At 38.9% G+C, this 24,981-nt stretch overlaps 1 protein-coding gene and 1 non-coding gene across 2 annotated transcripts; both read right to left on the bottom strand.

Moving 5' to 3' along the window:
- Positions 1 to 1,688: 1,688 nt before the first annotated feature.
- Positions 1,689 to 4,100, bottom strand: LOC133789679 (G-type lectin S-receptor-like serine/threonine-protein kinase LECRK3). Its single transcript, XM_062227456.1, has one exon. It carries the CDS (start codon positions 4,098 to 4,100, stop codon positions 1,689 to 1,691), a length of 2,412 nt encoding a protein of 803 aa, XP_062083440.1.
- Positions 4,101 to 15,059: 10,959 nt separating this feature from the next.
- Positions 15,060 to 15,166, bottom strand: LOC133793126 (small nucleolar RNA R71). Its single transcript, XR_009874586.1, has one exon. It is a non-coding gene; the product is annotated as a small nucleolar RNA R71 (small nucleolar RNA).
- Between the last annotated feature and the right edge of the window lie 9,815 nt (positions 15,167 to 24,981).

Below are 24,981 nucleotides of genomic sequence, written 5' to 3'. Positions count from 1 at the left end.
AATGACTTTATCTAGTGTTATTGTTATCTCTTCATGCCTTGTTTTGGTGATGCTGCTCTATTGCAAAACCACTCAAGCTCAAAAGAACATATCATTGGGTTCATCCCACACTGCACAAACTTATGGCACTGTCTCATGGGAATCACCATCTGGGGAATTCGCCTTTGGTTTCCAGCAAGTTCGAAAAGATGGCTTCCTTCTTGCCATCTGGTTCAACAAAATACCTCAGAAAACCATTGCTTGGTCAGCCAATGGAGATAATCTGGTGTCTTTCTCCATGGTCCAACAGGAGAAACCATATGGGACACTGAGGAAAAAACTAGCACTGAAGTTGCATACGCAGCCATACTCGACACTGGAAACTTTGTGATAGCTAAGAAGGATTCTACTATGATGTGGGAGAGTTTCAAGGTACCAAGTGACACATTGTTACCAACACAAACTTGGGATAAAGGTGTGAAACTTGTTGCTCGCTATTCTGAACACAATTTTTCATATGGAGGATTTCTTCTTAACATATCAGATCAAAATGTACAGCTTATAAAAAGAGCCTTTCCTCTTCAAATATAGATTAACTTTCAACATGTCTGGTTCTGGTTCTATTTATGTTGAAGCAGATAATGGCACTGTTCTTTTTGCTGCACAACAGACTAGTGTTTTTCCAATACAAGATTTCTACTGGAGAGCCATTCTTGAACATGATGGAGTTTTCAGGTAATATGTTTATCCCAAGAGAAATCTTTCCAGTCCCAGGCAGGAATGGGATATAGCATCATTAACATCCATACCATCCAATATTTGCTTCAATCTAACAGAAAACACAGGAAGTAGAGTTTGCAGGTTCAACAGCTACTGCAAATTGGGAGATCATCAAAGACCAAACTTTCATTGTCCAGAGGATTACACATACATTGATCCAAATGATAAAATCAAAGGCTGCAAACCTACATTTGAACCTCAAAGTTGCGATAAAGATTCGCAAGAGATGCTGAAATTTTTTAACTGTCTCCAACCGAATTAACAGTCTCATTTAGATTGGTTATGTGGTCTAATGGATACAGAGACAAGAATTGTACTTCAGTGAACTAGTTCTTTCATCAGGAAACACCTTACAAAATTTTGTATCATACAAACAAATTGTTGGGACAAGAGTTAGCTAGAGAAAAAAGCAAGAGCATCAATAGTAAGTTTAGAACCTCATAACTGTTTTTTATTTTTGTTTTACTAAGAAATAGGTGGCTTTCTGATAAGGATAGGGGAGTCATTTGGGTTCATTGTTAATATTTTTGTATGTATTCTTTTTCATTAATCTAGTTGAGGCTGAGCTAAGCAACATAGTATTTGATGCTTCTTCATATGTGATTTACACGTTTTGATCCAAGGAAATTAATAATAATAATAAAATAAAAACAATAACATTAGCCAAGCAAGCATACATAGCACTGGCGAGTACAACAAGAAACTCATTTGAACTTTATCACAATAATATGATGATAACAAAAACAACTGCATTTTGAGCTTTCTAAAAATGCTAGCTAGGGGCATTGGCCCCTTTAGTCCCTCTAGTTCTTTCATTGTAAGGACATAAGCAATATTTTTTATGTTTCAAATAAGAATAACTTATAGTCAAATACACTGTTCTTCTATGACTTTGTCATAATAAGATTTATATGAAAGTAGTGGTTGTTTCATGTGTTGGAAGAGGAAGAAGAGCAAGGAGAACTTGGGGGAGCTGAAACTACTACTATCCCTTCAAGCATCAACAAAACCTTCTTCATGGAAGGTCTTTCAGAGGGATCTTCTTGGAGGCACCAAAGAGCAACTTTCACAAACCTCTCCACCATCTCCATCTCAGCCATGGCATCTATGTCATTCTCAACAAGACCCTCAACTCTCTCATTGTTGTAACATTCATAAGCCCAGTCTATCAAAAAGCCTGTCTCTCCTCCTCCTCCACCACATTCATTCAAAACGTTGTCGTTTCTTCTACAGCTAACTATCTCAAGCAGCATTACTCCAAAGCTGTACACATCAACCTTGGCCGTGATTGGTGCTGCTGATCTAAACCACTCTGGTGCAATGTACCCTTTTGTTCCTCTTATGCTGGTATTGCAATAACTATGTGTTTGGCTTAGCCCAAGAATCTTTGCCATCCCAAAATCTGAAATTCTAGCATTGCAGCTATCATCAAGAAGTACATTTTGTGGCTTCATATCACAATGAATGATTTGGGTGCTGCAATCTTCGTGCAAGTACAACAACCCTCTGGCTATCCCAATGGCTATATCAGTCCTTCGGCTCCAACTTGGTCTAGGATTATTAGGACCCTTAAAGAGAAAGTTGGCTAAGGTGCCATTGCTCATGTACTCATACACCAGAAGCCTGTGCTTTCTCTCATTACAGTATCCAACTAACCTGACCAGATTCTTCTGATGGGTTTTGCCTATAATGTTCACTTCGACTTGGAACTCTTTGTCATTCTCTTGAAACAGTCTTTTCAGTAATTTGACAGCTACAAAACCAGAATTTATCTGGCCTTTAAAGACTACACCACAAGACCCTCTTCCTAACTCCTCTGTGAACCCATTTGTGGCCTCTGTGAGTTCTTTGTAGCTGAATTGGCGCAAATTAGCTATAACAGAATTTCCATGATATTTTCTATAACTTCTGATTAGCTTACGGCAGTTGAGTACAGAAGCCAAATACACCCTGGTCAACACAACAAAGTTGATGAGTAAAGAACCACCCAAGAGTATGAATAAAAGGGCCAGAATAATCTTATGTGCTTTGTTGGAAGATATGTGTGGTGGAGTTTTGACTATGAGAAACCCCATCAAGTGTTTGAGTTTCTTGCTCTCTCTACCATTGGATAGTGGGAGTCTCTTCTTCCAGCAACGGTTAGTGTTAAAGACAAAAGTGCCTCCTGCACAATAGCGATCAAGTAAGCAATTATTTTTGCATTCCTCAAGCCCAGAGGACTCAATAAACTCGTAATCAGATTCCGGCCAATCAGTTCTTGGAAGATCCACCACACTGATCTTCCCATCATTATTATCATCCCAGAGCTGTGGAAAATCTGGTATGCAGCCACTGTAGTTTCTAGTTTGGCTGAGTAACGAATACCCAGGTGGGCATTTGCACTGTGGAGTTCCATCTTCGAGTGTGCAGATACTGTTGTAGCCGCATGGTCCAGTTCCCATGTTTCCAGGCACAGTTAAATCATTGCAAATATCATCTGGTATGGCCTTTTTGACTTTCCATTCTGACTTTTCAGTATGCTTCTTTGGAAAATAATTCAAAACTAAAACTCCATGAAATTGGAGAGTAAGTTTGAGATAATACTTAGAAGGTGAGACTGCATCATCTGATTTTGCAATATATAGTTTTCTATGATCACTACTCGATAAGTACAAGCGGCCTTGTGCATCAAAGGTCACTTGATCAGCACCCCTAAAGCCCACTTTATAGTAGGTAATACGAGGAGAAGAATCTGGAAAATTTGTGAAATTGAGCACGACATGACCATCTTCATACAAGCCAAACTGGAATCGACCACGTGAGAAGTTGGTCGAGCTATGATGGGAATAAAGCATATCACCAATCACCATGGTCTGAGTGGGCAGTAACGTATTAGTAGGGTGTTTGAAACTCTCCCATATGGCTGTATTATTCTCATCGAGCAAAACAAAGTTACCCGTGTCCTTCATGAACCAACGGCTTGCATGGGCGTCTCCTTTTGAATCTGAACTACTCCATACTTGATCACCACCATGAGAGTTGGTAAGCACCAGGCCAGTCTGAGAGGTGAGCTCAAGGGTAGATCCTCTTGGTACACTGACTCCGTTCGCATGCCACACTATAGTTTGGTCAGCAAGTTTGTTGTACCATATGGCGAGCAAGTAAAGTTCATTATGATCATGATCATCGTTATTGAGTCTGTGAAATCCAAAGGCAAAATCTTTGGTTGGTGAAAGCCAAGCATCCTTATCCCCTGCAGTGAGAGAATCAATCACTGTCACTACTGTACCGGCTAAAACAACAGAAAAGGGTAGTAAGAGAAGAGTGATGGGTAGAAGACCCAAGTGAAAAACAACAGCCATTGCTACGTACCTACACTTGTGTGTGGAAGCTAATTAAGATCGACGTCACATATGTATACATATATATACATAAATGGACATGTACATGTATGATTATAGGTATCCACTTTTTTAACACTAGTGCAATCTTGTGTTTTCTACAGTTAGATAATTTCTTTTCTAATTGTTTTATATGACAGTATACGTTAATCATATAAGACACTTTACAAATCCAAGGTCAAAAACAAGTTCAAATAATTTGTTTTTACCTGCGTATACAAAAAAAAAAAATAAGCAAGCGTGCAACAAGCTATTGAATCTTGTTTTTGGTACTATAATTTATTTATAATTTCTTAAAAATTTATAAAATATTATAGATAGCTATAATATATCTATCTAGGTGCCGAAAATAGAAAAATGATACACCAATATTATCAAAAAATGAATGGATTCTAGTGGTTACCTGTGATTATATATTTCAATTTTGTTTGTTTTAGGATAAGGGTTTTTTTTAATAAGTTAATAATAAAGATGAGGTTGGTTGAACTCCTCGTCCACATAGATGCTAACCTCATATGATGACCATAAACATTGAGAACTAACTATATATGTTAATTGATGGTGCCTAATTTTTTGGTTTTTTTCATAGGTTCACACTTGTGTTTCCTAGGATTATGCTTTGTAAAAAAAGTTTATAGAAATACTTCGGATATTCGCAATAGCAATAAAAGTTGATTCAAAAGCATATTTTAGTTTAGTTGATTATTATTATTTGTTTTGGCACCAACTTAATACTTTATTGTTTAATCAATATCATTTCAATACCTTGCACACAGGTAAATTAGTTCAAATATCATTTCAATATCATGGCAAACTACTGTCACCAACTACAGTTTTTATTTATTAGTGGATTATTATTTGTTTTGGCATCAACTTAATACTTTATTGTTTAATCAATATCATTTTTTATATATTATTTTCACTAATTTTGGTAAATATCTTTTTCATAAAAAAGTTATAAATATGCTTAAACTTTAAAAAGAGTTTTAACAAACTATTGTCTTTAATCTCTAATAATAATATTTTGAAGGCTCTAACATACGAAAAATGCACTCTACATTTCATCTTCAAAAAACATGCGCCTGAAATTAAAATATATGCTTATATAATATATACATACATATTACTATATCAGCTATATATATCCAAGATAGCTAGCTGTATATAACTTTTCTAAACTTTGTAATAACCAAAAATGGAATATCAATATACCATTTCGTCGGCTGAGTTTATGGAAAATATCAAAGATGTCTCCTGGTTTTCATAAATATTAAAATGATACTATTTGTTTTGTTGTTTATACCAATATAGTACCCTAATCTTAATTTTAGTCAAAGTTATTTTTTTAAATACACTTTTATACCCTTCATTTATATATTTTATTAATAATTAAAATTATTTAATAAATTAAATAAACTTAGATAAAATGTAAATAATAATAATAATAAAACTTAAATAAATAATAATACTATAAATTTATTTAAGTTATAATCAAATATTAAATAATAATATTTGATTTTATTTATTTTATTATTTCTTTAAATTTATATGTTCTTAAAAACAAAGTTGAAATATTATTATTAATTTATTAAAAGAATTAAAACTAATTTTAATTATAGATAAAATGTATAGATAAGGGGTAGGGTCTTTGAAAAAATAAATTTAACTAAACAAGGTTAGGTTTTTAGTATTTGTGAAAACTGATTTGGTATTTTGTATAAACTCTGTAGACTAAAATAGTATATTCAAAACAAAAATATAGTATATTTTATTAGCAAGTTACAGTTGCTTTTGAGTAGTGGTGTTAGTGATGATTGATGTATTTATTTACCAAAAAAGGCTTCTGACAGTAGCAATAGCTATCATTGATAATTAAGGTAGTTAAAAAATAATATAGTGATAAGTGGCTCCTTTGCCACTCTAAGTACACCCTATAGAGCTTTGTACTCGGCCTCGTTGTTGGACGCTTTGAATCTGAATTATAACGCGGAGTGGAAACGATGCCCCTCCGGGGATATCAAAATGATTCCAGCTCTGGACCCATTTTCGTTAGATGAACCATCCACAAAGACTCTCCACAAGGCCTGCACCGATTCTTCTACAGGTTCCTCTTGGAATCCAGTGCATTCAGCCATGCATTCAGCCAGAGATTGGCTTTTGATTGCTGTCTGTGGTACGTACAATATTTCGAACTGGCTGAGCTCGATAGCCCATTTCAAAAGACGTCCCGATGCCTCAGGTTTTTGGAGTACCTGCCTTAAAAGTTGATCGGTCATGACGTGGATTGAGTGGGACTGGAAGTATGGCCTAAGCATTCTGGAGGTTGTGATAAGGCAGAAAGCCATCTTTTCCATTAAAGGATACCACGACTCAGCTCCGAGAAGTCTTTTGCTAATGTAATAGACTGGCTTTTGAACTCGGTCCTTTTCCCGGACCAGCATGGCACTAGCTGCCTCTTCCGTAACAGCTAAGTAGAGAAAGAGAGGCTCTCCTGCCGCTTAGACAACACTGGCAACTTGGCTAGATGCGTTTTTAGATCGAGGAAGGTTCGTTCGCACTCTTCGGTCCATTCAAACTTTTTGTTCCCTCGGAGCAGGTTGTAGAATGGCAAACACTTGTCAGTAGACTTGGAAATAAATCGATTAAGGGCTGCCACTCTTCCTGTCAAACTCTGGACGTCTTTTTGCAACCTGGGCAGTGGCATTACGACCAGGAATCTAATTTTGTCAGGGTTCGCCTCTATCCCTCTAGTGTTGACTATGAACCCCATAAATTTTCCCGATGCCACCCCGAAGGTACATTTTTGGGGATTCAGCCTCATACCATACTTCCTTAGGATCTCAAAACACTCCTTCAGATCGGGAACATGGTTATCGGTAGTTTTTTACTTGACCAACATGTCATCAACATACACTTCCATGTTTTTCCCGATCTAATTTGCGAACATTCTATTTACCAATCTCTGATATGTAGCTCCTGCGTTCTTTAGCCCGAAGGGCATGACTTTATAACAATAGACGTTGGTTGGAGTCATGAAGCTTGTATGCTCCTGGTCCGCGGGATTCATTGCAATCTGGTTGTAACCAGAGTATGCATCCATGAAGGACATGAGCTCATGTCCCGCCGTGGCATCCACCAATTGGTCAATTCTTGGCAAGGGGAAGCAATCTTTGGGACATGCTTTATTCAGGTCAGAGAAGTCAATACAGGTCCGCCACTTTTCGTTAGGTTTTGGAACTAGAACAGGATTGGCGACCCAGATCGGGTATTTTGCTTCGCGAATAAGTTCGCATTTTAAAAGTCAAGCTACTTCCTCTTCCAGGGCCGCAGCTCGGGTTGTGCCCAGACGCCTCTGTTTCTGAGACTTCACTGGCATGCTTTTGTCCAAGTTAAGGGTATGCATGATGACGCGAGGGCTTATCCCTACCATGTCTTCATGAGCCCAGGTGAAAACGGCTAGATTTTCTTGCAGAAATTTCAGCAGCTACGCCTTTCTCCCGCCTCCAAGGTTTTTCCCGAGCCTAACCACCCTTGAAGGGTCTTTAGGATCGATGTTTACCTCTTCGAGCTCTTCGATAACCTGGAGCTCGAATCTATCTTCGCCTATTCTTGGGTCGATATCATCACTCAGGATTGTACCTACGCCATCGGCTTGCTAAGGTTCTTCTATCGCAAGGATATCCCTCACTTCTTGGGATTCCTTGTTCCCATCTTGGATGGCCATCGTTTGCTGCCCGGGTTGTGACTTTCCCTTCATGGAAATGCTATAGCATTCCCTAGTAGTGAGCTAATCGCCTCGGACCATACATATCCCCGTAGATCTAGAAGAGGGGAATTTGACTACGAGGTGGTGGATAGAAGTTATGGCTTCGAATGCTATCAACGTAGGCCGACCCAAAACTGCATTGTACGCGGTGGGACAATCGATGACCACAAACTGAGAAGCTTGGAAACAGGAGCTTGGAAACAGTTCGGGGTCCCTCACCCAAGGTTATTACTAACTCGATTGTTCCTATCGCTGCTGACCCTTCGCCAGAAAACCCATACAACATCATGGAGGTGGCCTTCAGCTCGGTTATAGAGAACCCCATTTTTTCTAGCGTGGACCGAAACAACAGGTTCACCGAACTTCCATTATCAACTAGTATCCTTCTAACTCTTCGATTGGCGAGCTGGGCGGTTATGACTAGAGGATCGTTGTGCGGGAACTGGACATGACTAGCATCTTCTTCGGTAAAATTGATTGGCTGTCTCTCCAATCGCTGCTGTTTAGGCAGATGTTGCTCCGGGATAAACTCAACTCCGTTATGAGACCTCAGTTCATTGATGTATCTCTTCTGGGCACCTCTGCTCATGCCTGCCAGATGAGGGCCTCCGGAGATGGTGGTTATTTCTCCCCCCACTATGGGAGGAGAGGTATCCTGATTTACCCGGGCCCCGGGCTGGTTCATAGAAGCCTCCGGAGCTTGCTGAGTGCTTTGCCCAGCGGGCTGACTGAAAGGGACTCGATTCTGCACATACTGGGCCAAGGGCCCAACCCTGATGAGCGTCTCAATCTCATCCTTCAAATTCCTGCAATCATCTTTGTTTTGACCAATGTCGTTGTGGAATCGACAAAATTTGGAAGGGTCGCTTTTTGCGCTTTGATTTTTCAAGGGCTCTAGCTTTTTCCATGGAAGGAAACCAGAATTTGCCAGAAAAATACGCTCTCTAGTATCCCGTGAGGTCGGCATAAGTAGTGTTGACTGGTTTGAACTTGTCCACGGGTTTGTTTTTCTTAGGACCATTCTGGTCGCCCTCTCCATTTCCCTTTCTCTTGCTTCCTCCCCCCTGGTTATTCTGGGGAACAGTTTGAGTCGTAGTTACGATGTCCGTTTCCACTCCAGCGGGCTGGTCAGGGACTTGGCCGATTCCACCGACCGACACTCGTGCTTCTTCCAAGTTTATCCATCTCTGGGCCTTGTTCAGGAATTCATCCACGGTGCTGACGCCCTTCCTCTGGATTTCTTTCCATAGGTCGCCCCAACAAGGATTCCAGTTCTCATAGCCATGAGTTTGGAACTTTTGTCCGCGTCTCTAGTTCGGGCCGCAACGTTGGCAAACCTGCTCAGATAATCTTTTAAGGATTCTCCGAGCTGTTGCTTTTCATTTGCAAGGGAGTCTGCCTTGATGCGAAATGCTTGAGAGGCTCGAAATTCCCTCTTGAAATCGGCAGAGAAACTTTTCCACGAGCTGATAGAATGTTTCTTATACTGCTTAAACCATTGCCTAGCTGGTACGATCAGTGTCGAAGGGAATATCAAGCATCTCAGCTCGGGCCCGATATTATGGGCCATCATCAGGGTGTTGAACATCTCCAAGTGATCCGACGGATCTCCGTCCCCATCGAATTTGGATAAATGGGGCATTCTAAAACCCGGCAGGTATGCTGGGGGAAAAAAGCTCGAGTTCGTCCCTCGAGTCGTATTCATCTTTTCCCTTTTCTGATAGGAGCCTCTTCATTAGCTCTTCCATCTGAGCTAACCTTTTTAGGGTTTGGTCTTTGATCCCTTGGTTGTTCTGGGGCTGTTCAACAGCTCCCGTTCCATTGTACGCGTTAGGCAGGTTATTGTCCCTCCAAGCTTGAGCTTTTTTTGGTGGGACATTCCCGTTGTCACGTATTTCAGAAGGACCATCCTCTCGGTGAGCATGACTTTCATTTCTGGTCGGATCTCCCCTCTGCGAGTTGAGGCGATCTCGAAGGTCGGTCCGCGGGGCGGCTCGAGGGATTTGTGCCGAACTTAGATGATTTCTTATATCTCCACCAGATCTGCCACTTCGGTGGCTTTCGGTCCAATAACTTCCATTAGAGAAGCTTGGAGCCTGCTGCCGAGGGTGAGGATCTGGGACATTTCCGTGCGCTCGTGGGGGATGAGCAGGAATAGCGGGAGGAAGATTCCTCCTGCTGTTTCCGTATGCAGGAATGTCTCGAGCAGGATGAGGAGGAGATGGATATCTTATTGGTGAAGGAGGATGTCTGATCGGTGATGCAATTCTAGTTTCGTCAGGTCGGACCAAACTAGCACGCGGTCTCTCTGCTCCAGCGCCTCCAGCCCTCTATGTCTGGCGATCTGATCGCTGCACGGGGGGGGGGGGGGGGGGTACCTAGCCGGAGCAGGTTGACCACGCGAGCTCCCCCCAAACCTCCTTTTCGAACCATCGCGAGCTCTCCTGGGTGCATTTGAAGGTGGAGCCAAACTTGGGGTTGAAGTTCTAACTGACCAGCTGACTCATTGATAGTCCCTAGGAAAATCATCAAACATAGTTTCCTGGTGATGACGCGACAAGGGCGCAGAACTCGGGGTTGAGGTTCTAACCGATCGACTGGGCCTGGGCCGATTATCCCAGCAGGACTTGTGAATCCCACTTTGCCTCTTTCCGATGTTAACGTCAGTCGCAAGAGGGGTAGCCAAGCCAAGACTTCTTCGATTTTTTTATTCTCTTTGGCTAGATGGCTCCTCAACTGCATGTTTTCCATCTCCACCGTCGTCAGGTAACTCGGGTTCGAATTTAGCGGTAGAGGCGTTGAACTCCCGATGTCGTCATGGCCCATCGGGTGTTTCCCCGATCATTGCTGAATCTCTTGGTTTTGTTCGTTGGACATAGCGGTATGGTTAGCCTCTTGCCCACCATGTTGATCTGTTTTGTTACCATGCCTTGAACGAGTGACCACCATGATAAACTTTTCGCGATAGCACTAATCTAAATCCTCTCAATGAAAGCACCAAACTGTTGACACGGTTTTTCGCCAACAGTGAATTATATAAATAAATAGGATAGATTAGTGCTTTATGATAAAATGTACTAAGAAAATGATAATGATAATGCTCAAGGATGTTTGGCAATTAGCTGCCAAGAAAAAGATCACTCCTTTTTACGTGGTTCGGAGGTTAAAATCCCCCTAGTCCACGAGTCGATATTATTGCTATAAACTTCTCTATATTTTTACAGAGTATGTGCATTACAGAAAGAATCCAACCCCTTGCACTACTGTTGAGTCTAGTTTTTGTCATGTTTAGGTGGTGTTTTAAGTAGTCTTTTATCTCATTTTTCTTTCATTTAGTGCGGGTTTATGCTGTGTTTGTTTGTTTTTGTGAATATCAGGAAGAATTGAGTACTTGGAGGAAAATGTCCAAAAAAAGAGAAGAAATAACCAAGTTTTATAACATTTTTTGAGATAGGATGGATCTCAACATGATTTGGAGGCGTTGGTGAATTTTTTGGATTAAAATTTGAAGAGTTGAGAAATATCTTAAGGGTCGCGGCATGAGCAAAGTAGAGCCGCGGCATGGCTAAGGAGAGTCGCGGCATAGAAGGGCAACAACCCAAAAATTTCAAATACGGGCCGCGGCATGGCTAAGGAGAGTCGCGGCATGGTACATATAGAGCCACGGCCCGCTTCTTCAAAAACTGAAATTTTTTAGGTTTTATAAGAGGAAAAAGGGACGTACGAATTTTTGTGTGGGAAATTCTTGGAGGCTGGAAGGCTTGGAGTATTCAAACTGCATGTTTTTCATCTATTTTCTGATGTTATTTTTAATTGTCTTTGTGATTAGAATTATGATTAGAATTATGATTAATTGAATCACTTGAATCCCTATTATGAATTAATGAAATTTCAATTTTCTTCTTCAATCTTATTCAATTCCATATAACCTGTTCTTATTGATTGATTATTGATTGGCCATCTATAGTCATTATCTATATGTTTTTTGAATCAAAATCTGAGAAGTGCGATTTGAATATGTTTTTGTTATATTGGACATAATTCTAATTTGGAACGAGAGTATCCATATTAATTGTGTAACTATTTATTGAGTTGTTGATGATTAATCCTATCTTTGTGAGTCAATTTACCATAGAAATATAGGAAATTGTCACCTAGGTTGAATTTATAATTCATAGTATGATTATAGGCTGCTTTTATCAACTCGTTAATTGAATTAGGCAGAAAGAAGAAGAATTTAGTACTTTGTATTTGTAGAGTCCAAGAACTTTACTTAGCTAATTTTTTAGTAGTATTATAGTATGTTTAGTATTATCTTTGTTACTGTGGATTTTTGGTTCAGACCGGGAATTATTTGGACACTCATAGTAGTACTTATAGATTTTCTAAGTTTAACCTATAGTTTAAGAATATTAAGTATAACCTAAGGTTTGATTATATGACTGATATTAAGGATAATATTTGTTATACTATAAGGTTTAGATATCAACCAATAGGATTTTAAGCACATGTTATGAATGGGTGATTAAGGAATTAAGTATTTTGAGGATTTAATTTAATAAGGAGTAAAGTTTGAATGTTATAGGGTCAGTCAGCAGCTTTGAATACGTTGAGGGCTTAGTCAAGGCTGTTTACTCCATTCAAACTTAGCTAAAAATGTGTAATTTCGTGTTTAAATATTCAGCGTGTGCTGATATATCGCAGCTATAGGGGGCGATATATCGCAGCACGTAGATACGGAAAACACGAGACGATGCACGGTCGCCTCGGGCATACTGGCCCAGGCGATATATCGCCTCCTTCAGTGTATATTCAAATGTTTTTGAATTCTTTTCCCTTTCAGCCATTCAACTTCTTCATAAGTTCAGCATCTTTTAAACGAGTCTTCAGCCTCTGCTGAACGATTATTCAAATTATTTTAACCTAAAAAGCTACTATTTTTATTCAAGTAAAATTAAGATTCCTTCATTCCAAAACTCTATAAATAGGACCTAGTACCCAGCCATTATTCACCTTTTTACTCTAAGTTCAAAAGCTGCAAGTGCTAGGAGAGTGTGAGAGTTAAACACCTGGGTTTGGGAAATCATAAGCTTAAACATCATAAGCTTATCAAACACTTTGGGAAGTAAGGTTCTATAGTATTTCGGTTGTGGTGTAGATTGGTCTTACAAGTCTTTGAGGTAAACCAAAACTCTAGTTCATTTGTTTTATGTTATATTTCCTTCTCTTAGTCTTCTACTCAGTCTCCTAACCTCATTCTTATTTTGGTTAGGAAATCTAAATTCTTGAGCACATAAGTTTTGGTAAGTGTGACTTTCAATGGTTTAGTCTTTCCATCTCTTTCATTTCATCTCTTTTCTTCAAATCTACTCACCCTTTATATATGGTTTTAGGAGTGTTCCAAAAGTCCCAACTCAGTCCACATATCCCGGTAACTTTGGTAAGGAAAATAGGCTAGAATCAATATGTTATATGTTTATGTTATCTTATGTTTTATGTTATTAAATGTGTTATGATATGTATGTATATATGTTTGTAGGCTTGGGCATATGACCCATATGACTAACAAGACCCCAAATGGGTTATGGGCATATGACCTACTTAGCTAGTAGGACCCCACTAACCCCATGGGCATATGACTTGTTTAGTCTATGGGACCCCAAGTAATAATGGCCATTATAATAAGTGTATGTAATAAGTGTTATGATATGTCTTTATGTTTATCATGAAATTTTATGTTTATGATTATGTGTTAGATTTTCCTTGCTGAGCATTAGGCTCATTCCTTTTTGTTTTATGTGCAGGAAAATAGCTTTAGAGGCGGTGAGATTCGTGGACGCTTAGAGAATGTGTATCGATGGTGAATGGAGTCAAGGAGCCGAGCGTTATTCGATTCGAGGATGTAGTTTTGTTTTATGTCTTTTTACATGTATTTTCCGCACTATTTATGTAATGTCTTTTTATTTTAAATCATGTTTTGTTTTTAAAGACAATGGGATCCCATATCCTTCTTGGTATTTATTTTGTAAGTAACTCTTATTTTTACAAGTTACTTAATAAAATTATGGTATTTTTGCAAAAATATAAGTTCTATTAAGGATTGTATGTACAGTTTCGTTAATGGTCCAAAAGTCTAGATTAGTGGGTCATTACAGTATTAGGAAATGATAGGGAGGATAGTTGATGAGATTAAATATCCTAATTATTTCTTCAGTGTTTAAATCCAAGGTTTTGCTATTATTTGTTATTTTATTTAATTTTTAATTATTGTTTCTTAATATTATATTTTCTTTTGCTTTGTCTATAAGAATCGAAATTCTAATTGACCAAATAGAAAGAGAAATTAATTGACTGGTAATTGAGGATTCAGTCCTTGAGGACGATACTTGGTTTTACCAAGGTTATTACTAAATTGCGATACGTGCACTTGCGTAGCATATAAAATCCACAACAAGTTTTTGGCGCCGTTGCCGGGGACTGAAAACTATCAATATCAGTCTAATTGATTTTATTTCTAATTTGGTTATTTTTTGTCTTGTTTCTAATTTGTTTCAGTTGCATTTCTTGTTAAACTTCAGGTGGTTTGTTATATGTGTAGCAGAAGAGGGGCGGGTAGTCTTGTTCTTGTAAATCCTGAAATTGAGAAGACGTGCAAACAAAATAGAAGAAACAAGAAGTTGGCTCATCAGACAGTAGAGATGGCACAAAATGAAGGGCTGGATAGACAAAATGAGAGAAATAATTAGGTTCCTGAAGTTCTGCAACAGCCGGTTCAGAATCCTGCTGCCAGAAATCTAAGAGACTATGTACTGCCCACTATAACAGGAGTACAAAACTGTATAAAACCATCGGCGCTGGATGCCAATAATTTTGAGATTAAGCCGGCGATCTTGCAAATGGTGCAGTCCACTGTTCAATTTGGGGGTTTGCCTTCTGAAGACCCCCATATGCACTTGGCGAATTTCCTAGAGTTGTGTGCCACTTTCAAGTATAATGGGGTCAGCGATGATGCTATAAGGTTGAGACTCTTCCCATTTTCTCTGCGAGAAAGAGCTAAGAGCTGGCTTTATTCGCTTCAGGCAAACTCTATCAATACTTGGCAAGATCTTGCTTAGAAATTTTTGGCTAAGTTTTTCCCTCCTTCAAAGGCTGCTAAATTAAGGGGGGAAATTAATAATTTCTATCAGATGGATGGAGAGTCATTATATAATGCTTGGGAGCGCTTCAAGGAGTTATTGAGGAAATGTCCCCACCATGGTATAGAAAAGTGGATGCTGGTTCACAATTTTTATAACAGACTGTGTGGTACAACGAGAACGATTATCGATGATGTAGCTGGTGGGGCATTCATGAGTAAGAGTGCCAATGAAGCATATGAGCTGCTGGAGGACATGGCCACAAATAATCATCAGTGGTCTAAGGAGAGATCATCGGGGGTCAGAAAGTGTTATCCCAAAAATCAGACATGGATGACATTAAATACACGTGGCTGACATCTGGCAAAATTCATGCTCGACCATCGACCAGGAATATGTCTATTGGCGCAACGATCAATCACTACATACGACCAGTCTGGTCGTATACACGGAGGAAATCTTAGGCAGTTATGATTGAATCTGAAATTATCTCCTATGATTTCTTGAGTATCCGATTATTTAGGAAAGAATATCTGTATCAAATTAATGTAAATCTTCCCTGAGCTTATAAATAGAGGAAGAGAGCTCAAGGGAGGGGGACCTTTTTTCTTTTGGCTAGCGAATTATTTGAGATTAGAGAGATTACATTAGAATAATTGTATTTTCTTCTTCAAAGGTTAGTGAAACTCATTGAACCCTAGTTCTTTGATCACTCCTTTGAATCTCACATCAATAACAATTCAAGTGGACATAGGTCATTACCATACTTTGGGGCCGAACCACTATAAATTCCTGTGTTTTTATTGTTTTCGTCATCACATTCATTTCAATATATTTGTCCACATCAAGCGTATTCTACTCCGTGTCAGTTGACCAAAATCAGGGTCAACAGAAAGTTAGCTGGGATGAGCTGGATGCAATCACTGCTCTAACAGCACAAGTAGCCTCCTTGACAAAACAATTACAACAGAGCACTATATCTGCTAATGCGGTTCAAATGGCAGCTAGGTGTGAAATTTGTGGTGGTCCTCATTCTATTGATCAGTGTCCTGCCATAATTAATAATAACATTCCTATGGATCAAGCTCAGGTTCAAGCTGTGGGAAATTTTCAGAGGCCATTCAATAATCCATTCGCCAATATTTACAATCCTGGGTGGCGAAATCATCCTAATTTTTCTTGGAGGAACAATCAGGGCCAGCAACCTCAGTTTCAGGGTCAATTTTAGAATAATGTGCCTCAGCCACCAATGCATCAAGCCTCTTCATCACAACAGCCTAGGCCTCAACAATTAATGAATCAAGCTCCACCCGAAAGTCCTAATGAATTGCAAGCTGCACTATTGACCCTCACCAACACTCAAACTCAGTTCATGACAGAGACTAGATCTTCTATCAGAAATATGGAAACACAAGTAGGGCAGTTGGCTAATATGCTTAATAACAGACCGCAGGGAAATTTGCCTAGTAATACTGAAGTCAATCCTAAGGAGCAAGTTCAGGCAATTACTCTGAGGAGTGGGAAGCAAACTGAGCAGCCTAGATCTCCACAGTCAGTGGTTCAGAATGGAGAGATGGGTGAACAGTCTGATCTAGTAGAAGTTACTGAAGACCACCAGAGTTTAGAAAAGTGTCCGCTAGTTGTTGATGAGCAGCCAGTTCGAGTTCCATATCCTCAGAGGCTTAGAAAAACTACACTAGATAAACAGCTTTCTAAGTTTTTAGAGGTGTTTAAAAAGCTGCATATAAATATTCCTTTTGCTGAGGCCTTAGAGCAGATGCCCAGCTATGTGAAATTCATGAAGGAGATTATGTCCAAGAAAAGGAAGATGGAGGACTATGAGACGGTGCCACTCACTGAAGAGTGCAGTGCAATATTACAGAGGAAGTTACCCCAAAAGTTAAGAGATCCGGGGAGCTTTACCATACCTTGCACCATTGGCAAATTTGAATGTAAACACGCTTTATGTGATCTGGGGGCGAGTATTAATCTGATGCCTTTATCTATGTTCAGAAGACTTGGCTTGGGTGAGGCAAAACCAACAACCGTCACTCTACAACTAGCAGACCGATCGGTGACACATCCACGGGGTATTATTGAAGATGTTCTTGTGAAGGTAGATAAGTTGATATTTCCTGCTGACTTTATCGTTCTGGACATGGAGGAGGATATGGATGTACCTATTATTCTTGGTAGGCCATTTCTAGCCACAGGTCAAGCTCTTATTGATGTTCAAAAGGGAGAGCTTAAGCTTAGAGTTCAAAGAGATGAGGTGGTCTTTAATGTCTTCAAGGCCATGAAGTATCCGGTGGCTAGTGACAGTTGCTATAGTGTGGATGTGATAGAGAAGGCAGTCTCTAATAGAAGGATGAATAGTGATGCCTTAGAGGCAGTATTAATAGGTGATAAGGTCGACAATGATGATGCTGAGATAAGAGATTATGTAAACTGGATCAATTCCTACCAACCATACTGGAAGAAGTTTCAAGAATTAGCAGAAGCGCCTGATAAACCACTAACATCCATTCAGCAGCCACCACAGTTGGAATTGAAGGCTCTTCCAGATCATTTAAGATATGCATACTTGGGAGAGAATGAGACTTTACCTGTAATTGTGTCAGCTGACCTTTCAAAAATAGAATTGGAAAAATTGTTGAGGGTTTTAAGGGATCATAAATTGGCCATTGGGTGGACATTGGCGGATATTAGAGGAATAAGTCCCTCAACAGCAATGCATAAAATTTTATTGGAGGAGAATAGCAAACCATCTATAGAGGCTCAGAGAAGACTCAATCCAGCCATGAAGGAAGTTGTACTTGAGCAGATTCTTAAATGGTTGGACGTTGGAGTGATCTACCCAATTTCTGATAGCGCATGGGTGAGCCCAGTACAAGTGGTACCTAAAAAGGGTGATATAATCGTGGTAAAAAATGAAAATAATGAACTCATTCCAACAAGAACTGTAACGGGGTGGTGAATTTTTATTGATTATCGTAAGCTCAACAAGGCAACAAGGAAGGATCATTTTCCTTTGCCTTTCCTTGATCAAATGCTTGACAGATTAGCAGGCCACAGCTACTACTGTTTCTTGGATGGGTATTCAGGATACCATCAGATTGTTATTGCACCAGAGGATCAAGAGAAAACAACATTTACATGTCCCTATGGCACATTTGCTTTTAGGATAATGCCATTTGGATTATGTAATGCTCTAGCAACATTTCAACGAAGCATGATGGCTATATTTTCATATATGGTAGAAAGGTGTATTGAGATATTCATGGATGATTTCTCTGTTTTTGGCTCATCGTTTGACTTGGAAAATGTGTTGAATCGTTGTGAAAAGGCAAATCTGGTGTTGAATTGGGAGAAATGCCATTTTATGGTAAAAGAGGGGATTGTTCTGGGACACAAAATTTCTAGAAATAGTATTGAGGTGGATAAGGCAAAGAATGCAACAATTGAAAAATTACCACCTCTGGTGTCAGTAAAAGGAGTAAGAAGTTTCCTTGGCCATGTGGGATTCTATAGGCGATTCATCAAAGATTTTTCCAAAGTATCTAAGCCTCTCTCTTCACTGTTAATGAATGGTGTGGTTTTTTATTTCAATGAAGAGTGCCTTCATGCATTTAAGGTACTAAAGGAGAAACTCATATCTGCGCCTATAGTTGTGGCTCCCAACTGGGACTTACCATTTGAATTGATGTGTGATGCTAGTGACTATGCATTGGGAGCAGTTTTGGGGTAGCGTATTGATAAGGTATTCCACTCAATTTATTATGCTAGTAGAACTCTCAATGATGCACAGTTGAATTATGCCACAATAGAAAAAGAGTTGTTAGCCATAGTCTTTGCTTGTGACAAGTTCAGACCCTATCTGATTGGTAATAAGGTGATTGTGTATACTGATCACTCTGCTATTAAGTACTTGATGACTAAGAAGGACGCAAAGCCTCGTTTAATTATATGGGTTTTATTGTTACAAGAGTTTGATATGGAGATTCACGACAAAAAGGGTACTAAAAACCTTGTGGTAGATCACTAGTCTAGACTAGAAACAGAAGAGTGTCAGAATGAGAAAGCTGTGCAGATCAATGATTCCTTTCCAGATGAACAGTTGTTTGGGGTAACTAAACATTCTGTTGTGCCTTGGTTTGCAGATATTGTGAATTTCCTTGTTGCAAAGGTTGTACTGTAACGCCCTACTTCCTTAGAGCCGTTACTAAGTGAGTTTTTAAAAGAAACTTTGTGCAATGAACTCGCTAACTGAGGATTTTAAAACAAAAGTGTGACTAAGCAAAAGTTAAGGCTGTAATCTTTGAAAATGCGTTGCTTCATTGAAAACTTCTAGTATTAAACATTTGGGATCCCAAAATAAGGTTTGAAAACTGTTTACAACCTAAAATAAGTTTACAATTGCTTAATTAATAAAATCTCGGATTATTACAGCCATTTCTCAAATAAACCCCCAACCAAAGCAGTCGGGCAGGCCAAACATGTACGCGTCGCTTCATGCTCTCCGTACTCATGGCTGTTTGACTCAATCTTTGCCCTTACCTGCAACACAGAGCACCCGTGAGCCGAAGCCCAGCAAGAAAACTCATGCAGTTCATAGCATATGCAAATTATACAGTTAATCATATCAGATAGTCCACAAATAAACAAGTATTCCATTAGACTTAAGCAACCCGGCCATGCCGCCCCAGAAGTCTTACCAAAGCCTGGGGTCTCGGTCTTCACCGTAAGGATATCGCATGTATCCATGGGGTCCCACCCTGACTACAAGCACTTCACGTGCTAAGTGGTACTTCCGGCCCCACTGCCGTTCTCGGCCTTTCGCCGTTCTCGGCTCCATTGTCGTTCTCGGCTCCTCGCCGTTTCATTAAACTATAATCACAGATAGTCTAACTCAAATAACATTTGAACATATATCAATACAATCAAGTCTGCACCCTAACATGTAATGCAACATAGGGTCGTGCCCTGCAATCACACTATGGGCCCACGCCCTGTCCTATGGGTGCTATAGTTTTCTTACCTGTCAATTTGATAGCTTTCAACACTTGACTCCTTGAGCACGATCCCACACGAGCCTTAGCGCACACCTAAACACAGCCATAGGTCAAAGTCAACACCGAACCCCAAGTCCAAAGACCTAGCCTCGGGACTAATCCCGAGCCCCCCGGGAAGTCCTAGATCCACAAAACAAGATGGCGGAATCGAACCCCGAACCCTAGGTCAAAATCCCTCACAAATAGCCCAAAAACCCCTTTCTGGGAACAGGGTAGCGCTACAGCGCTCTCAGGAGGGCGCTATAGAGCTACAAGCAGAACCGGAATTCCCCCAGAAATAAGGCCTAGCGCTACAGCGCCCAAAGACTAGCACTAGTTGCAGGCAGGCAACACCAGTTCTCATTTTCTGCGATTTCTTTGAGCCAATCTCAACCCAAACTTCCCCAAATCTTTACCAAACTTAAAATCAAGCTTATAAACACTCTCCACTCATCCCAAGCATCCCCAAATCTCAAAACCCAAGCTCATGCATCCCAAATCTCAAGATTCACCATAGATGAACCCTAAACCCAGAAATTCAGTCAAACATCAAGTTAAAGGCTTACAATTCATACCGTTGCTGCAACTTCGACTTTGATTCAATTCCTAGACCTCCTTAGCTTGCTCTTCCTCAAAGCTTGCCCAAAAATCCCCTAAAATTCCCATCATCTCAGCTCAAAACACAGCTCAAACCAGCCAAACCCTTAAAACTGAAAACTCTAAAAACTTACCTCAAAAGTTGATGTGTTCTTGCTAATCCTTGCCAAATCTTCAAGTCTAACTTTAAGATCCTTGATGCTCAGCCTATACTAGCTCCCCACTGAACTTTGCTCCAAGAAAAATGGAGAGAAATGGTGCAAGAATGCACAAACCGATCCTTTTAGGAAAACCCTCTGTTTTTTTTCTCTCTTTTCTTTTTCTTCCTTTTTCTTTCTTTTCCACAGCCATTTAACTCTCTCTACCAATCCCACTAAGTATATAAAGCCTCATAAATCAATCTCTAAAAGCCAATTGACCAAAATGCCCTCCCTATTAATTCTAAACCCTTTTTGTCCAAGTAGGGACATTTTAGTCATTTTACCCAATTCTCACTAATCCTCAAGTGTCTCTAATATTTTCCCGTTGCTTTCCAATACCTGATAAATCACCAAATAAGTATTCCTCATCATCATAATTAACCTCAATATATTCATCAGATTCCTATTTATACCCCAGGCTCGCCCCAAGCCGGGTATAAATTCTCACCTGGACTTTTCCGCTAATTTGCTCTCCCTGGGATCGTCTCGAGTCACAAATCACAGACACACCCACATCACAATGTGGTCTCAACAATCATCACATATCGATACAGTTATGCCCAAAATGGCCAAAATCACAATTGTGTCCTTCTAACACAATCAGGGCCTACATGCATACTAATACACATAGTCATGCATCTCAAATAGTCAAATAGTCATACAGCATACTTTAAATCATAACCATGCATTTAACTCATTAAAGTCACACATAAATCCCATCATGCCCTCATGGCATGCTAATCAAGGCCCTTAAGCCTTATTAGCGAATTTGGGTCGTTACATGTACCTCCTGAGATGACAGGGCAGCAGTTGAAGAAATTTTACTCTGAGGTGAAGCATTACTACTGGGAGGAACCTGTTCTATATAAGCATTGTGCTGATCAAATTTCCCTCCAATTTCAAGCTATTTCCTTAATAACCACACTTAATCTTGAAAACACAATAAACACCGGTATAATATCGCACAAAACCAAATAAAAGACTAAAATTGCTTTTTAAAACACGCTATAAAAACATACCAAAACTAGTCCTAACAAAGTTCAAATGTATACCACATATATAATTAGTTGAAACTAACACACAATTTTGATAACAATATATGTCTGTTGGTTCATTAAAACTCTCACATATATATAGGGGAATTCTCCTATAGGGGCTTCACTTTAAGCCCTACCGGTAGGGCTCTCAGTGTTTACAGCCCGTGAACAGTTTTCAGCGCGATTTTTTTTATGACCGTGTATATTGTAGCTATTTAGAGCATCCTACAAATTTTTAGAAAATTCTTAATAGTTTACAGTACCGAAAACTAGGTTCAAACATGTTGTTGCACACGTGACTAATTTTTTTATGCGCGTGGAAAACAACTTGTTTGAACCTAGTTTTCAGTACTGTAAACTATTCGAAATTTTTTGAAAATTTGCAGGATGCTCTAAATAGCTACAATATACACGGTCATAAAAAAAAGTCGCGCCGAAAACTGTTCACGGGTCGAGAAACACTGAGAGCCCTACCAATAGGGCTTAAAGTGAAGCTTCTATCGAAGAATTGTCATATATATATATTTTTTAAAAAAATAAGTAAAAAAATACCATAAATTTATCTTTACGTAGATGCTAATGCAAATGTGTTTGGATGTTTCCTCAGTCGATCATTGTGATTGTTCTATCTTTTTTTTTTTTAATTTTATTTACTGGTTGTTTTTATATGACTGAAGTGTTTTCTTTGCTGTAAATATATATGCTGAAAATCCGTAGCTAAATAAAATTGGAGTGTACCAGGAAATTACTATAGAATAACAAAGGCAATATATATGGGAATTTTTTTATAGGGTCTTTATTTTAAGTCCTACCGGTAGGGCTTTCGGTGTTTACAACTCGTGAATATTTTTCAGCGCGATTTTTTTTATGACCGTGTATATTGTAGCTATTTAGAGCATCCTGCAAATTTTCAGAAAATTCCGAATAGTTTACAGTACCAAAAACTAAGTTCAAACATATTGTTGCACGCGTGACTAATTTTTTTTATGCGCGTGGAAAACAATATGTTTAAACCTAGTTTTCGGTACTGTAAACTATTCAAAATTTTCTGAAAATTTGCAAGATGCTCTAAATAGCTACAATATATACACGGTCATAAAAAAAAAATTGCGCCAAAAACTATTCACGGATTGTAAACACTGAGAGTTTTACCAGTAGAGCTTAAAATAAAGCTGATAAGCGTACAAAATATACGCTTATTGATAACATTTTCATATTGATTTGGTTGTTTTTCTCAAGATAAAGTTTCTATTTAATCTGTTTGGTGAACTTGTGCAGTTTGTCGTTATAATTCTGATTTGTTCGAGAATTTGGATAAATGTTGGTTTTAGTAGCCGAAAATTGGCCAATATGTGGAAATATGGTACAGGCGATATATCGCCTGTCTTGTGCGATATATCGGCATAAGGAGGAATTCCAAATTTTGGCTTTGCAGAAACGACATCAAAAACTTGCGTTTTTATCGAGAACATTCGCCAGGCGATATATCGCCTGTCTTGGGCGATATATCGGCACGAGGGCATTTTTGGAAATTTTCATGGAAATTCGTAGGTTTTTGGGATTTTTGTAAAAAGAATAAAAGGAAGATCAAAAAGGACAGAGAGGGGGAAGCATTCTGACGGCAAAGGGAAAGAAACAGAGAAGAATCCACGTTTATTTCGTTTGTGTTTATTTTTATGTTTTTGAATTTTAGATTGGATGATAAAGTTTAATATTATGAACTAAATTCGTATTTAGAGTATTTTAATGTAGTCACTGGATATTCTATTCGTCTTTAATGCAATTTCTATGAATCTTTGAATTTATGGTTATCTATTGTTCTTATGTTTAATGCTTGTAATTGATTGGCCATCTGTTGCATGATTATTGGTTTTAATTCAATATCTGAAAAGTGAGAATTGGAATAGCTTTAGACAATAGACATAGATTTCAATTTAGAACGAAAGTATCAAATTGGTTTGTGTAGCAATTAGGTTTTTGTTCTTAATGCGGTTTATGTGTAGAATTTATCACAGACATGTAGAAAATTTGCAGGTAAACTGAATATTTTATATCTTGAGAGAGAATAGAATTGTCATTAGTAAACTTACTATAACCATAGATCACAGAAACATATTAGTTGTATTATTGATTGAATAGAATTGAAGGTTGATGAAATTAGAATACTCTAATCTTTCGCTCATATTAAATTTCGTTAATTAAATTGTGTTTTCTTAGTTTATTGATCATTGTTAATTGTCATTAAAATATCATTAGTCAAATAGAAATAAAAGTTTGCTATTGGTAATTATTAGATCAATTCCCTGACGGAACGATAATATATTTCCACTACTATTACTTGTTTATTCGATTGCGTATACTTGCGCAGTAGTAAAAATTCGCAACAAGTTTTTGGCGCCGTTGCCGGGGAATTGATATTCTATTAATATCAAAATAGTTAATTTTTATTCTAATTTGGCTGTTTTTATTATTTGAACTAATCCAAGTTGTCGCATTCTGTTTTAATAGGTGAATCTTTTGTATGCGACGTGAAGGATCTGCAAATCTTGTTCCTGTTAATCCTAAAATCGAAAGATCCTGCAGACAAAACAGAAGGAAAAAGAGGTTGGAAGTATCAATGGCTGCCAACCAAAGAGACGGGGTTAACAACAATGATGGTCAGAATCATATCGCTCAGGACCAAAATGTGCGAGCATTAAGAGATTATGTGCTCCCCGCTGTCACAGGAGTACACTCGTGCATTAGGCCGCCTACTATTACTGCCAATAACTTTGAGATTAAGCCGGCGATGATACAAATGGTCCAGACTTCTGTTCAGTTTGGTGGTCTCCCCAATGAGGATCCTAACTTGCACATAGTGAATTTCCTTGAGCTATGTGCAACGTTTAAGTTTAATGGGGTGAGCGATGATGCAATAAGGTTGAGATTGTTCCCTTTTTCACTAAGGGACAGGGCAAAAAGTTGGCTTATTTCTCTACAGGCCAACTCAATCAACACATGGGAGGAACTAGCTCAGAAGTTTCTCTCAAAGTTCTTTCCTCCTGCAAAAGCTGCG

This window comes from Humulus lupulus, chromosome 7 (assembly GCF_963169125.1).
Source record: "Humulus lupulus chromosome 7, drHumLupu1.1, whole genome shotgun sequence".
In the NCBI taxonomy this organism is placed as follows: Eukaryota; Viridiplantae; Streptophyta; class Magnoliopsida; order Rosales; family Cannabaceae; genus Humulus; species Humulus lupulus.
This window is presented reverse-complemented; position numbering and strand designations above follow the sequence as displayed.